We start from the raw sequence: 11723 nt of genomic DNA on the forward strand, positions 1-11723 counted from the left end.
TGATACGGTATGAAGCACTATGTACAAGCCGTTGCGGGAACCCTACATATTATATGCAGTAAGTGTATGTACTGTCCTGCACTGCATCAGCCATGTGCAACCCTCCTTGTGGGAGATAAAATAAATAAATGAATAGAAATGGAAGAAGAGAAAGAGTGAGAAACAAAAAGAGTATCTTGATTCACTGGAGTTACTTTGGCCAAAGTTAGACCTTGGTAAGGTCGAGAGCATAGACTCTCTGAATCCAAGGAGACCAGTGATTGCATCGATATAGTGGAATATTTATTAAATAAATCAATTCCTACGAACAGCATCATTCAGGAGAATTCTTGGCAAGGAAAAAGGTATTACAGAGCAATCGTATTGTTCTTGCGACTAATTCCAATAGATTATTTGCTATCCTGTCACGGGGCTGTCTCCCGAACAGTCTAACAGATCCCCCGCATGATCTGCCTGCCTGGCTGGAATTAGGTATTATTGCTGAATGGCGTTTTCAGCTAACTCCTAACGGCTATTCTGGCTCTGAAATTAGTTACGCCTGAGTTATTATTGGAGACTGTAAGCTTCCCCCTCGTGCTTCCCTCCCGCACCCGTCGAGGCGCAGGCTGCAGACCCAATTCCTAGAACAACCGAATCCTCACGAGACGGGCTCAGGTTGAGCTGCTGTTTGACTTGACGTATTCTGCAGAAAGGCTCGTGGTGTCTTTCTTGTCTTGTCTTGTCTCGTCCCCTGTGTTGGGTCTACTGTTTTAGTTGGGTGGACTCTATTGCCACGGACCGCTCAGCTAGCTCCTCACCATCAAATTACCAGCGTCCACACCTCCAGACGATACTCTTCATTACTCCGTATTCATCCTGCTCTGCTCCTTACCCCGGACTTGTTCACCTCTGCCCTCCCGCCACCGCCCAGCCCTCCGGACCTGTGCTTATCCCCCACGCGGCTTTTTTTCTGGGACCGTAAGCACCCGATCGCTTCTACCCGCGTCAGGCATCGTCTCTTAGTATAGGAACGACTGCGCGACACGATACCGTCCTCTCGAACCCGACTCCTCCAGTTCCTCTCGTTTCTTTCTTTCTTTCTTCCTCCTTTCTTCGCCTTTTTTACCGTCTGTGCCCCGCGGTGATCCTTCGCTCGAGATCGCACAGCTCGCGGGCTTTATGGAGCCTGCCTATTCCCCGCCATAATGGCCGAGTCTCAACCTGATCCTCCCCCAGCAAATCAACCAGGGGCGGCACCCAGTCCTGCTGCCAGCCAGTCCAGCAGCACTAAGACCGGGAGTAACAGCACATCGCGCAGAATCCCCAATTCCGGCGTCGCGAGCTTTAGAAGGTTGGTCCCCGCAGTGCCAGAGTTATTCGTTCTTCTTGTGTCCCCGCCCCGGCCATGCGGAGAGGAAGCGGTGGTGGGCGTCGCTGGCGAGGAAAAAAAAACCCCCCGGGCTGAGGGATACTTCTTGTATCGCGAGATTTATCGCTAACGGCTTATCAAATCACATTGCAGGCAGCGCGCGTCGCGAGCATGCGAGGTACGTCTTCCCGGCGCCCAGGCGAGCGCGCGGCCAGGAGGTCGAGGGCTGTGAACCTCGGCATCTCTTGTCGCCGGCTTGCTCGTGCGTCTCCGTCCACCGCACCCTGCTGCACAAGAAGCCCCCCAACGCACGCAATGATACAGAACTGCTCTGCTGACACGTGAATCTGCGAACTTCGGCTGTCGACAGACTTGCCATGCGCGAAAGGTCCGAATCCCCCGTGTTCTCCCTGTTTCTGATGCTGGTGACCCGCCGGGCTTGGCGTCGTTATCCTGGGCTTTGCTGATCGGTCGGACGTGCAGGTACGATGTGACGCTGCCAGCCTCGGGGTGCCCTGCACCAACTGTGTCGCCTTCTCCATCGAATGCCGGATTCCGACCCCCAAGCGGAAAAAGAACCAGCAGCAGCTGAAGACCAGGGATGCCACGGGGTATGTGCTCGGAGGTTGGATGCTCTTCGTCGGATCTCGAACTGACCGTCTGGTGTGTCGTATAAAGCAATCAATCCGGCGAAAATGCAGATGCAAAGGAGCCTCGCCCCAGGGAGGGTTTCCCAGCCAATCCTCCCATGTCGATCAACGGCATGCCGGCGACGACCTTGACCAGCGCGCAGCAGGACCAGCAAGCAAATACGGCCAAGACGTACACTCAGTTCATGAAGCCCAAGTTTGCCAGAGCTCCGATCAAAGAAGCGGGAAGGGTAGCCTACCTGGGCGAGTCCTCGAACCTGTCCCTGTTGGTTCACGACCGGGGCAACACTGATGTCGTCCACTACCCGCTGCCCGAGAACATTCGAGGCAGCCGAGCCCGGCTGACCGAGCTGGACAACCTGGAGATCGACATCCTCCATCAGCGCGGAGCGTTCTTGCTCCCGCCCCGGCATCTGTGCGATGAGCTCGTTGAGGCCTATTTCAAATGGGTGGCGCCCGTCGTGCCCATCATCAACCGCAGTCGCTTTATGCGCCAATATCGTGACCCCAAGAATCCGCCGTCGCTCCTCCTGCTGCAGGCTGTCCTCCTGGCTGGATCCAGAGTATGCACCAACCCGCAGCTGATGGATCAGAACGGATCCACGATTCCCGCCTCCATGACCTTCTACAAGCGGGCCAAGGCCCTCTATGATGCCAATTACGAGGACGATCGAGTCACGATCGTCCAGGCCTTGGTGCTAATGGGGTGGTATTGGGAAGGTCCCGAAGGTGAGTAACCATATTTCACCTCCTCCTTGTTCCAGTTATTTTCTGACATCCGTGCCCAGACGTAACCAAGAACGTCTTCTACTGGAGCCGAGTTGCGATCATAGTCGCGCAGGGTTCCGGCATGCATCGCAGGTGAGTGGGCTGTTGCCATTTTGAGTAGACGCATCTATAGACTCGTTTCCTGACGCGGACATGCAGCGTGGAGAATTCCCAGCTTAGCAAAGCCGACAAGCGACTGTGGAGGCGGATCTGGTGGACGCTGTTCACGCGCGATCGCTCCGTGGCAGTGGCGCTGGGGCGACCTATCAACATCAACATTGACGATTCCGATGTGGAGATGCTGACGGAGGAGGACTTTATCGAGGACGAAGACGATCATCCCGCCGAATATCCCCCCGATCCGATCCACGTCCAGTTCTTCTTGCAGTATGTTAAGCTGTGTGAGATCATGGGCCTTGTCTTGTCGCAGCAGTATTCTGTAGCCTCCAAGTCGAGGCGCACGAATGCGATCGACCTGACTCATTCGGACATGGCCTTGGCGGATTGGCTGCAGAACTGTCCCAAGGAGGTATATTGGGAGCGATCTCGACACCATTTCTGGGCGGCCCTGCTCCACTCCAATTACTAGTAAGTATCCCCCTCCCTTGTTGGCAATAGCGGAGGGAAGTGACTGACTTGCTGCAGTACCAGCTGTGCCTGTTACATCGGGCCCATATGCCGCCCGCTTCCCATGGCTACCGTGGGGAAGAGATGGCTTACCCTTCCCGTACGATTGCCTTCCAAGCTGCTGGGATGATCACATCGATCGTGGAGAAGTTACAGTCGAACGGCGAGATCCGGTACACGCCAGCATTCATCGTCTACAGTCTCTTTTCCGCCTTGATCATGCACGTCTACCAGATGCGCTCGTCTGTGCCGTCCGTGGTCGCCACGTGTCAAGAACGAATCAGTATCTGCATGCAGGCACTCAAGGACGTATCAAAAGTCTGGCTGGTGGCGAAAATGGTTCACACACTGTTTGAGTCCATTCTAGGCAACAAGGTGCTGGAGGAGCGTCTTCAGAAGGCGCCTTGGAAGCGACATCAGAAGCCTCAGAGTCGTCCTGACAACAACAATAACAACAGCAACAGCAAGGACGACAACGACAACAATAACAATAACACTAACAACAACAACAACAACAACAACCACCTTGCTCCGGCCAAGAAAACTGAAACGCAAACGCTCAAACGTAAATTTGACGATATGGACATTGGACGACCCAATGGTGGGCCTACACCTCCAGTTTCCTATGAACGTTCCCGGCCGCAGACGCCTGCTGCGACACCATCACGCGAGCTGGGCCAGCATTCCGCGCAGTCCACAATGCAGGCATCTCCGAATACGCAGAAGGCACCACCGGATGGGTTTCAAGGGTCGGGGGGCACCCGTGGGAACACCAGGCCGACAACACCTTTTAACCAGCCTTTCTCGATACCGGCCACGCCTCCTGACCTGTTCCTGGTGACGCGGAATTCACCGAATCTCTCACCGACGGTCTGGGAGAATTTCCAGCCGGATCTGCTGTTTCCCGATGGCACGAACTTTTTCCCCACGCTTTCTTCCCCCGAGGTCAATACGGCGGACCCTCAGATGCAGATGCCTTCGCATGTCCAAGGGCAGAATGTGTCGCAGCAACCGATGATGGTCAATCAGGGACTGCAGTCGCGCAACGTCCAGGGGGGCCAGAGTAGCCCGTCTCTCATGTCTGGGGTAGCCCCTGAACTGGGTGGTGGCATGCAGAACCCGCAGCAATCACAGCAAGTGTTTGGAATGGACAATCAGCAATCATGGCAGAATCTCGACGCAGCCCTGGCCGGAACAGCCATGGAAGCGTCGAGCCAGGATGACAGCTGGAGCAACAGCTCTCGCGGGAATGGCCCCACGGCGCCAACGACGTTGAATGTCGAAGATTGGTATGAACTATCCCATAGTTGAGGTTGATTCTTACTGACATGCATCCTTCAGGTTCCAATTCTTTGGCATTAATGGTGGCTTTGGGGATCTCATGTCCGACCCCATGACCACTAGCTGACACCTTCCGCGTTGGCTCCCGTTCCTGCGTTCAGCAGCCAGATTCTGCATCCATCTTGCAATCGATGTACAGTACAATAATTTTTCGTCTTTGGGGGGTTAATTTTGGGTTCTGACTGCGGTCTGTCTTATACGGTTTGTTGTCTTTCCAAATCTCACTCCATTTGTGAGATTTAATACTATTTACGGCTCTATCTCTATCTTTGGTGTCTATATTCACAATTGGCCTGGTACATAATCTGTCTGTCTGGTTCTGTTCTTGCGACCAGTCAAGAATATTGCCCGACAACTTCACATGTCCGGTCGAGCTTGTGGTCTTGTGAATTTTTCATTTTTCTTTGCTAGTAATCTTGTCAATTGTGTGTGTTCTTTACTGGCTCGCAGAATGGAAAACAAAAGGTTGGGTAAGGTAGTCGAAGGGTTGTCCATTATTATTTCTTCGGACCGGAAAACAATCTGCAATCGGTGATATGGGTTTGAAAATCGGGATTTGGGCTTTTGTTTTTTGCTATTGCTACTGCAGTTGTAGCCTGTTAAATAATAAAAATGGGATGGAATCGAAACCGTGCTGGCCACGGTACCTCGTATATCCAGACGTGTATATTGTTAAAAAGAAAAAAAAATCATGTATAATGGTAAACAGGATGCTTTGTGCAATGTACTGACATGCCTGTATCCGTTCCGCGACGTAGGACTACCCAACACGGCTAGCGCGGATGACGGAATCGCCCCTGCAAAGAATTGCGCTGGAGGCAGCCAATCAGCGGCGCCGCAGCCGCGGAGCGGTCAGTCTCGCGTGGATTGCTGGCTTTGATCTCCGCGACAGAGTTCAGTCATCCGGCTCGATTTATAAGGATGCCAGTCCTCTCTCCTTCAATTTATTTATGAGCACCTCGTTCCCAGAATCGCAGTGGAATTGCCCTCCCTCGCCCTGGTTTTATGCCCGTCTTTCCCCCCGAATTTGCTTACTCCCACCCTTCCTACACGCCGCCCTCCTAACCCCGCCCTGCAGCTGCGATGTCGGCATCCGGATCGGAGGTCTCCAGCGGTGTCGCTGATTCCGGCGCTGCAGCGACGACGACGACGACAACAACCAACAACGTCCTGAAGAAGGTCTTCCCGGACGTCGATCTCGACGGTCACAATCTGCCGCCGTCGCCAGCACCGTCCAGTCCACGGACGGGACGGCGATACGCCCTTGCCACGGAATTGGTGTATACGGAGGGCAACGACCAGTACAATGCGAGCAGTGTGCCGATTTACCAGGTAGCTCTTCCTCTGAGTGTTGTATTTTGCAACAATGTTGCTGTAAAACCAGCTGACTGGTGATGTGCGTCGTAAATAGAGTGCTACTTTCAAGCAGACTTCGGGCGCCGGAGGCGGAGAGTATGACTACACTCGCTCGGGCAATCCCACCCGGACGCATCTCGAAAGACATCTCGCCAAGATCATGTCTGCGCAGCGCGCACTCGTGGTCTCGTCGGGAATGGCAGCGCTGGATGTCATCACGCGACTGCTGCATCCGGGAGATGAGGTGGTGACCGGCGACGATCTGTACGGCGGCACGCACCGTCTGCTGAAATACCTCACGACGCACGGCGGCATCGTCGTTCATCACGTCGACACCACCAGGCCGGAATGTGTCCAGGCGGTCCTCAATTCTAAGACGGCCATGGTGCTGCTCGAGACGCCGACGAACCCGCTGATCAAGATCGTCGACATCCCCAAGGTCGCCGCGCTCGCTCACAAGGCCAATCCGAACTGTCTGGTGGTCGTCGACAACACCATGATGTCGCCGCTGCTGCTCAACCCGCTCGAGCTGGGTGCGGATATTGTCTACGAGAGCGGCACCAAGTATCTGTCGGGACACCATGACCTGATGGCGGGTGTCATCGCCGTGAACGATGCAGCCCTCGGCGAGCGACTCTATTTCCCGATCAACGCATCGGGCTGTGGACTCTCGCCATTCGACTCGTGGCTGCTGATGCGCGGGGTCAAGACGCTCAAGGTGCGGATGGAGCAGCAGCAAGCCAATGCGCAGCGGATTGCCGAATTCCTCGAGTCGCACGGCTTCAAGGTGCGCTATCCGGGCCTGCGCTCACATCCCCAGTACGAGTTGCACCACTCCATGGCGCGGGGCGCTGGGGCGGTGCTGTCCTTCGAGACGGGCGACGTCGCGCTGAGCGAGCGGATCGTCGAGAGCGCCAAGCTGTGGGCGATCAGCGTCAGCTTTGGCTGTGTCAACAGCCTGATCAGCATGCCATGCCGGATGAGTCACGCCAGCATCGACGCCAAGACGCGACAGGAGCGAGCCATGCCGGAGGATCTGATCCGGTTGTGCGTGGGCATTGAGGATGTCGATGATTTGATTGACGATTTGAGGCGGGCGGTAAGTAGATCGCAAAACCTGGTCATGACCGTAAGCTAACATGGCTATCTTACAGCTGGTCCAAGCTGGTGCCGTCAATGTATCGCTGGATGACTTCCAAGCCGTCAACCAGGCCTCTACAGCGTCAGAGAGCAACTCCACTGTATGATATGATGTATCATCTTGAGCCAATGCAATGTTCTCACAAGATTTTTTCATGAGTTCTTTTCTGTTTGGTTATATGTCGGGCGTTATGAGGGTTTGATAAGAAAAAGTCCATGATTTTTTTTAACTATACATTATACATATTTTTTCTGTCTGTTCCTGTCTATAGGGTGTCTGTCTTTGAACATGTCTCGACATGTATAGTACTACTGTGCTAGAAAATAGAATCCATTGTGAATTGGTTGTAGATTATATCCTTGCTTGATAATTGATTATCCCGCGTGGAGATGCAATCCGTCCGAGCTTCCTTGCCAGAAATGGCTTAGCGCAATCGGCTATCGGCGAGCTACCTAATCGGCGAGCCTGCCGGCCGGATGACGACAGACTTGACCTATCAGATTATCAGATTGTCAGGATTGCAGGATGAGATGATTCAGCTTCATCTCTTGTCGCAATAGAATACAGAGGAGAACCGGAGCTCCGTTTTTCGGGATGGGGATGATTCATAATAATAATAATAATAATAATCTTTCTTTAATCGTCATAAACTGTCTTTCTTTTTTTTTTTTCTTTTTTCTCCTTTTATTTATCTGTCCTTTCCCGTTGTTCAACTACTCTCTCACTCAGCTCGATGCTGTCTGTGACACTGTCGGTTGGCTCGGTTTATGGAATGAATGACAGTCTCGATGACATGGTCAATTTAGAGCTATTCTATTCGCTATTCTCCTTTTTTTTTTTAAAAAAAATCTTTTTTCGTCTCTATCTCAATTGACTCGATATTACTATAATAATGTCTCCGCAAGTCCCCCGCCTCCCCAATCCGTCACGCTCACTGCCACTGCCAAAAGATACAAATACAACAACAGGCAAAATGGAATACGCGGAGCTTACTCGTTTGCGCGCATGGGTAAGATTGTGCCTGCTTATGGTGTGGGGTTGTTGTGAATGTTGGGTTGCGGGCGGCCTTGATGGGGCGGTAGCAGGAGTATGATGAGGATAGGATTCTCAAGATTGCCTTGTAGGAGCGGTCCTTAGGGATATTTCTCTTCCTTTCTCTTCTCTCTCTGTTGGACAACCTGACCCCCGTGATGAATTTCATGAATGAGTTTATGATACGACATTATCTTATTTTATCCTCGTGAAATAATGACCCGTTGGATGGATGGATTTGAATGGATGTTTTTGATTTGATTAGACTCACTCTTCTCCTGGCGTTTGTATTTATGTTTCGTTTTCGTTTCTTTTCTTTTCTTTTCTTTTGTATTCGATACGGACAGTTCTTTCATTTTACTGTACTGTACTGTACTGTACTGTACAATCTGGGATGAGCATCAGGATCAAGGATGGGAAATTGGGCGGCTGTTAGTTATTTGCATTGAGACATTATTATTATTTTTTAGAGAGTGCAGGACGTGTGTGGATGGCGTTTGGGTTTTGTTTCTAGATTAGATCAGTCCTCGACTTTATTAGATCTGACAATCACAGTATGGTATTTTGTAGATCGATACTCCGCTTACGTCTCGTCCATGCCGGAACGGGATAACGACAGTTCCAGATCACTGTCTCATCACGTGTTCTTCCCGCCTGACTCAGGCATACGTGGGTATCTAGCGTCTGGCGTCTGGTGTCAAGTCAACTAGCGGACCATCTCGAGACATTTTCATCTGACAGCACCTTATCGAGAATCGACAGCTCTCTCGCATGCGGGTCTGCAAGCCACGCAATGCTGGCCAGTCCACGTCAATGACTGACGACTGACTCGATCCAACCCAACCCAATCAGGCCGCCTGTCCCCCACATCGTACGACCGACCGACTTTCACTTAATACGGAGTACTCTCGACGATTTGAAAGCAACTACAGGTCGACCTTTTGAATCCTTCCAGCCGACGACTCCATCCGACATGTAGCAAGACAAAATCGCCAGTCCCGCCAAGATGGTGTTCCCCCTGCCAGTGCCGAGCTTCGCCGCTCCCCTCCGCAACAGCAGCAGCAGCAGCAGCAGCAGCGATGTTCATGCGATTAGCGAGAAGAAAGGCGGGGGAGGAGCTCTCCCTAAGAATACGGCTGTGACTTCGGCTGTGACGTCGACTTCGACCACCCTCGCCGAAGCCCTGCGCAACAACCCCTTTGGGAATACCTCGCGGTCCCGCGCGCTCGAGGCGCTGGCGCTCGTTCGCCAGGAGGACGAGCAGCAGCGGGAGCTGCAGGAACTCAACAGCGCCCTGGTCACGCTGGCGCAGCTGTTCCCCGACGTGCAGATCGAGGTCTTCCGCGAGCTGCTGACTCGCTTTGACGGGAAGAGCCGGCTTCAGGTCTGCGTCGAGCAGCTGCTGAGGCACAAGAAGGAATGGGTGCGGGGGAGATGGAACGTACCGGTGGAGCAGACGGAGGGTAACGAGGGGAGGGAAGCTGCAAGAATTGCTGGAGACGACGTCAGTCTGGTGCCTCCTGAAGAGCAGTTCCGGAGTGAGGAATACAAAGCCGCCGTCAAGGCCGCGCTGTCCAAGGAGTTCAGCGCGTTGAGTCGCAGCACGGTCGACGCGGTGCTCGCAGAGGCCAATTTCTCCTACACCCGTGCCCGCCCGACGCTGCAGGAGCTGTCTCGCAAGAGCTGGCGGGCCACTTTCAACAACCTCTTCCCCTCCTTCAAGCGCAGAAAGGACAAGGACGACCATCCGATGTTGAGCTGGAATCGCACTGCGGACGGCGATCTGGTGCCGCGGCTGAAGGAGACGGGATGTAAGGAGCTGGACCAGGAGCTGTACGACACTCTCGTGGCGCCGATCCTCCGGCAGAAGCGCGAGGCGCAGGAGAGTCGGGATTTGCAGCTGGCGGAGGAACTGAACGAGAGCGAAGCCAAAGCGGTGGGCGCGCTCTACGAATGCGAATGCTGTCTCGCGGACGTGACGTTTGAGCAGATCGCGACCTGCTCGGCCAGCGCACACATTATCTGCTACAGCTGCATCCGGCGGACGCTCCACGAGGCGCTGTTTGGCCAGGGCTGGGACAAGTCCATCGACCCGGGCAAGTCGACGCTGAAGTGTCTGGCCCCGTTAACTCATGGGTCGTGTGAGGGCTCTCTGGACCCGGAGCGCGTGAAGAGCGCCATCCTATCGGACAAAGCGGGCTTCGAGACGTTCCGCAAGTTCGAGGACCGGCTGGCCTCGGAGGCGTTGCTCAAGTCGCAGTTGAAGCTGGTCCGCTGCCCGTTCTGCTCGTACGCCGAAGTCGACCCGGTATATCACCCGCCGGCCGGGGGGATCGCGTGGCGATTCCGACTCCGCCAGAGGAAGAATAATCTGTGGGTTACCATCTTGATGACCATTTTCCTTCTCGATCTGATACCCTTGCTTATCATACCCGTTATCGTCCTGTATATCTTTTGTCCGCCCGCGCCCGCCGCGATTTTCCGGACTTCGCTACGCAATCTGGGGCTGCGGACGCGCAGTCGGCGGTTCTCGTGCCGGAATCCGTCCTGCGGGCGCGCCAGCTGCATCACCTGCCACAAAGCGTGGCGTGACCCGCACGTCTGCGATGAGCCGCTGTTGCAGTCGTTGCGGACGACCGTCGAGGCGGCCCGGACGGCAGCGATCAAGCGGACGTGTCCGCGATGCGGGCTGTCGTTCGTCAAGTCGTCTGGCTGCAACAAGCTGACCTGCGTGTGCGGGTATTCGATGTGCTATCTCTGCCGGAAGGCGTTAGGCCGGCCTGTTCGGGCTGAACCACGATACTACAACTACGAAGGCGACGAAGAAGAGGAGGAGGAAGAGGAGGAAGGAGAAGGCTACAAGCATTTCTGCGAGCACTTCCGCATCAACCCCGGGACGCGCTGCACAGAATGCAACAAATGCGACCTCTACCTAGCAGAGGACGAAGAGGCCGTGGCGCAGCGAGCAGGCGAGAAAGCAGAACGCGAGTGGCTGCGACGTCAGGGACTGGCCAAGTCGGACGTAGCAGTATCATCGGGAAACAACACGGGCGATGGGAAGGGTTCCGACGAAGCGTCCGCCTGGGAGTGGGATTCCCAGCTAACGACCAGTCTGAGCAGCCTTCAGGGCAAACAGCCCTGGCGTCGACGATGGCGATACTGGCTGGTAGATGTCTGGCGCGAGGGGCAGTGGCGATGCGAGGTACAAGCGGCAGTAGACTGGGTGGTGGAGAGGGTGATTGAGGTATCTGTATAACCAACCGTCTCTGTAGGACGAATCTTGATGAATGATAGACATGCATGACATGATACGATAGGATACGTACGATAGGATAGGATAGGATAGATATGCTTCTGAGGTGTTTAATTAATTTTTTTTCTCTTTTTACCTCTCTGTGTTATTCTTTGATTTATTTATCTTTCTGTCTCTGTGGGATGTTGTTCTGGTCAGGCTGGTCAT

At 54.0% G+C, this 11723-nt stretch overlaps 3 protein-coding genes across 3 annotated transcripts; all 3 read left to right on the forward strand.

Moving 5' to 3' along the window:
* Nucleotides 1-1184: 1184 nt before the first annotated feature.
* T310_3868 (Fungal specific transcription factor domain protein) lies at nucleotides 1185-4801 on the forward strand (the record flags this gene model as incomplete). The annotated part of the gene is made up of 9 exons (XM_013473249.1): nucleotides 1185-1330; nucleotides 1502-1526; nucleotides 1719-1831; nucleotides 2027-2727; nucleotides 2787-2859; nucleotides 2926-3153; nucleotides 3210-3354; nucleotides 3412-4682; nucleotides 4735-4801. 9 exons carry the CDS (start codon nucleotides 1185-1187, stop codon nucleotides 4799-4801), a joined length of 2769 nt encoding a protein of 922 aa, XP_013328703.1.
* Nucleotides 4802-5817: 1016 nt separating this feature from the next.
* Nucleotides 5818-7605, forward strand: T310_3869 (Cystathionine gamma-lyase; the record flags this gene model as incomplete). The annotated part of the gene is made up of 5 exons (XM_013473250.1): nucleotides 5818-6066; nucleotides 6119-6130; nucleotides 6164-7189; nucleotides 7245-7331; nucleotides 7582-7605. 5 exons carry the CDS (start codon nucleotides 5818-5820, stop codon nucleotides 7603-7605), a joined length of 1398 nt encoding a protein of 465 aa, XP_013328704.1.
* Nucleotides 7606-9269: 1664 nt separating this feature from the next.
* T310_3870 (RING finger protein (Zin)) lies at nucleotides 9270-11519 on the forward strand (the record flags this gene model as incomplete). Its single annotated transcript, XM_013473251.1, has 1 exon — nucleotides 9270-11519. One exon carries the CDS (start codon nucleotides 9270-9272, stop codon nucleotides 11517-11519), a length of 2250 nt encoding a protein of 749 aa, XP_013328705.1.
* Nucleotides 11520-11723: the final 204 nt, after the last annotated feature.

This window comes from Rasamsonia emersonii, assembly GCF_000968595.1.
Source record: "Rasamsonia emersonii CBS 393.64 chromosome Unknown ctg1118621760088, whole genome shotgun sequence".
Taxonomy (NCBI): Eukaryota; Fungi; Ascomycota; class Eurotiomycetes; order Eurotiales; family Trichocomaceae; genus Rasamsonia; species Rasamsonia emersonii.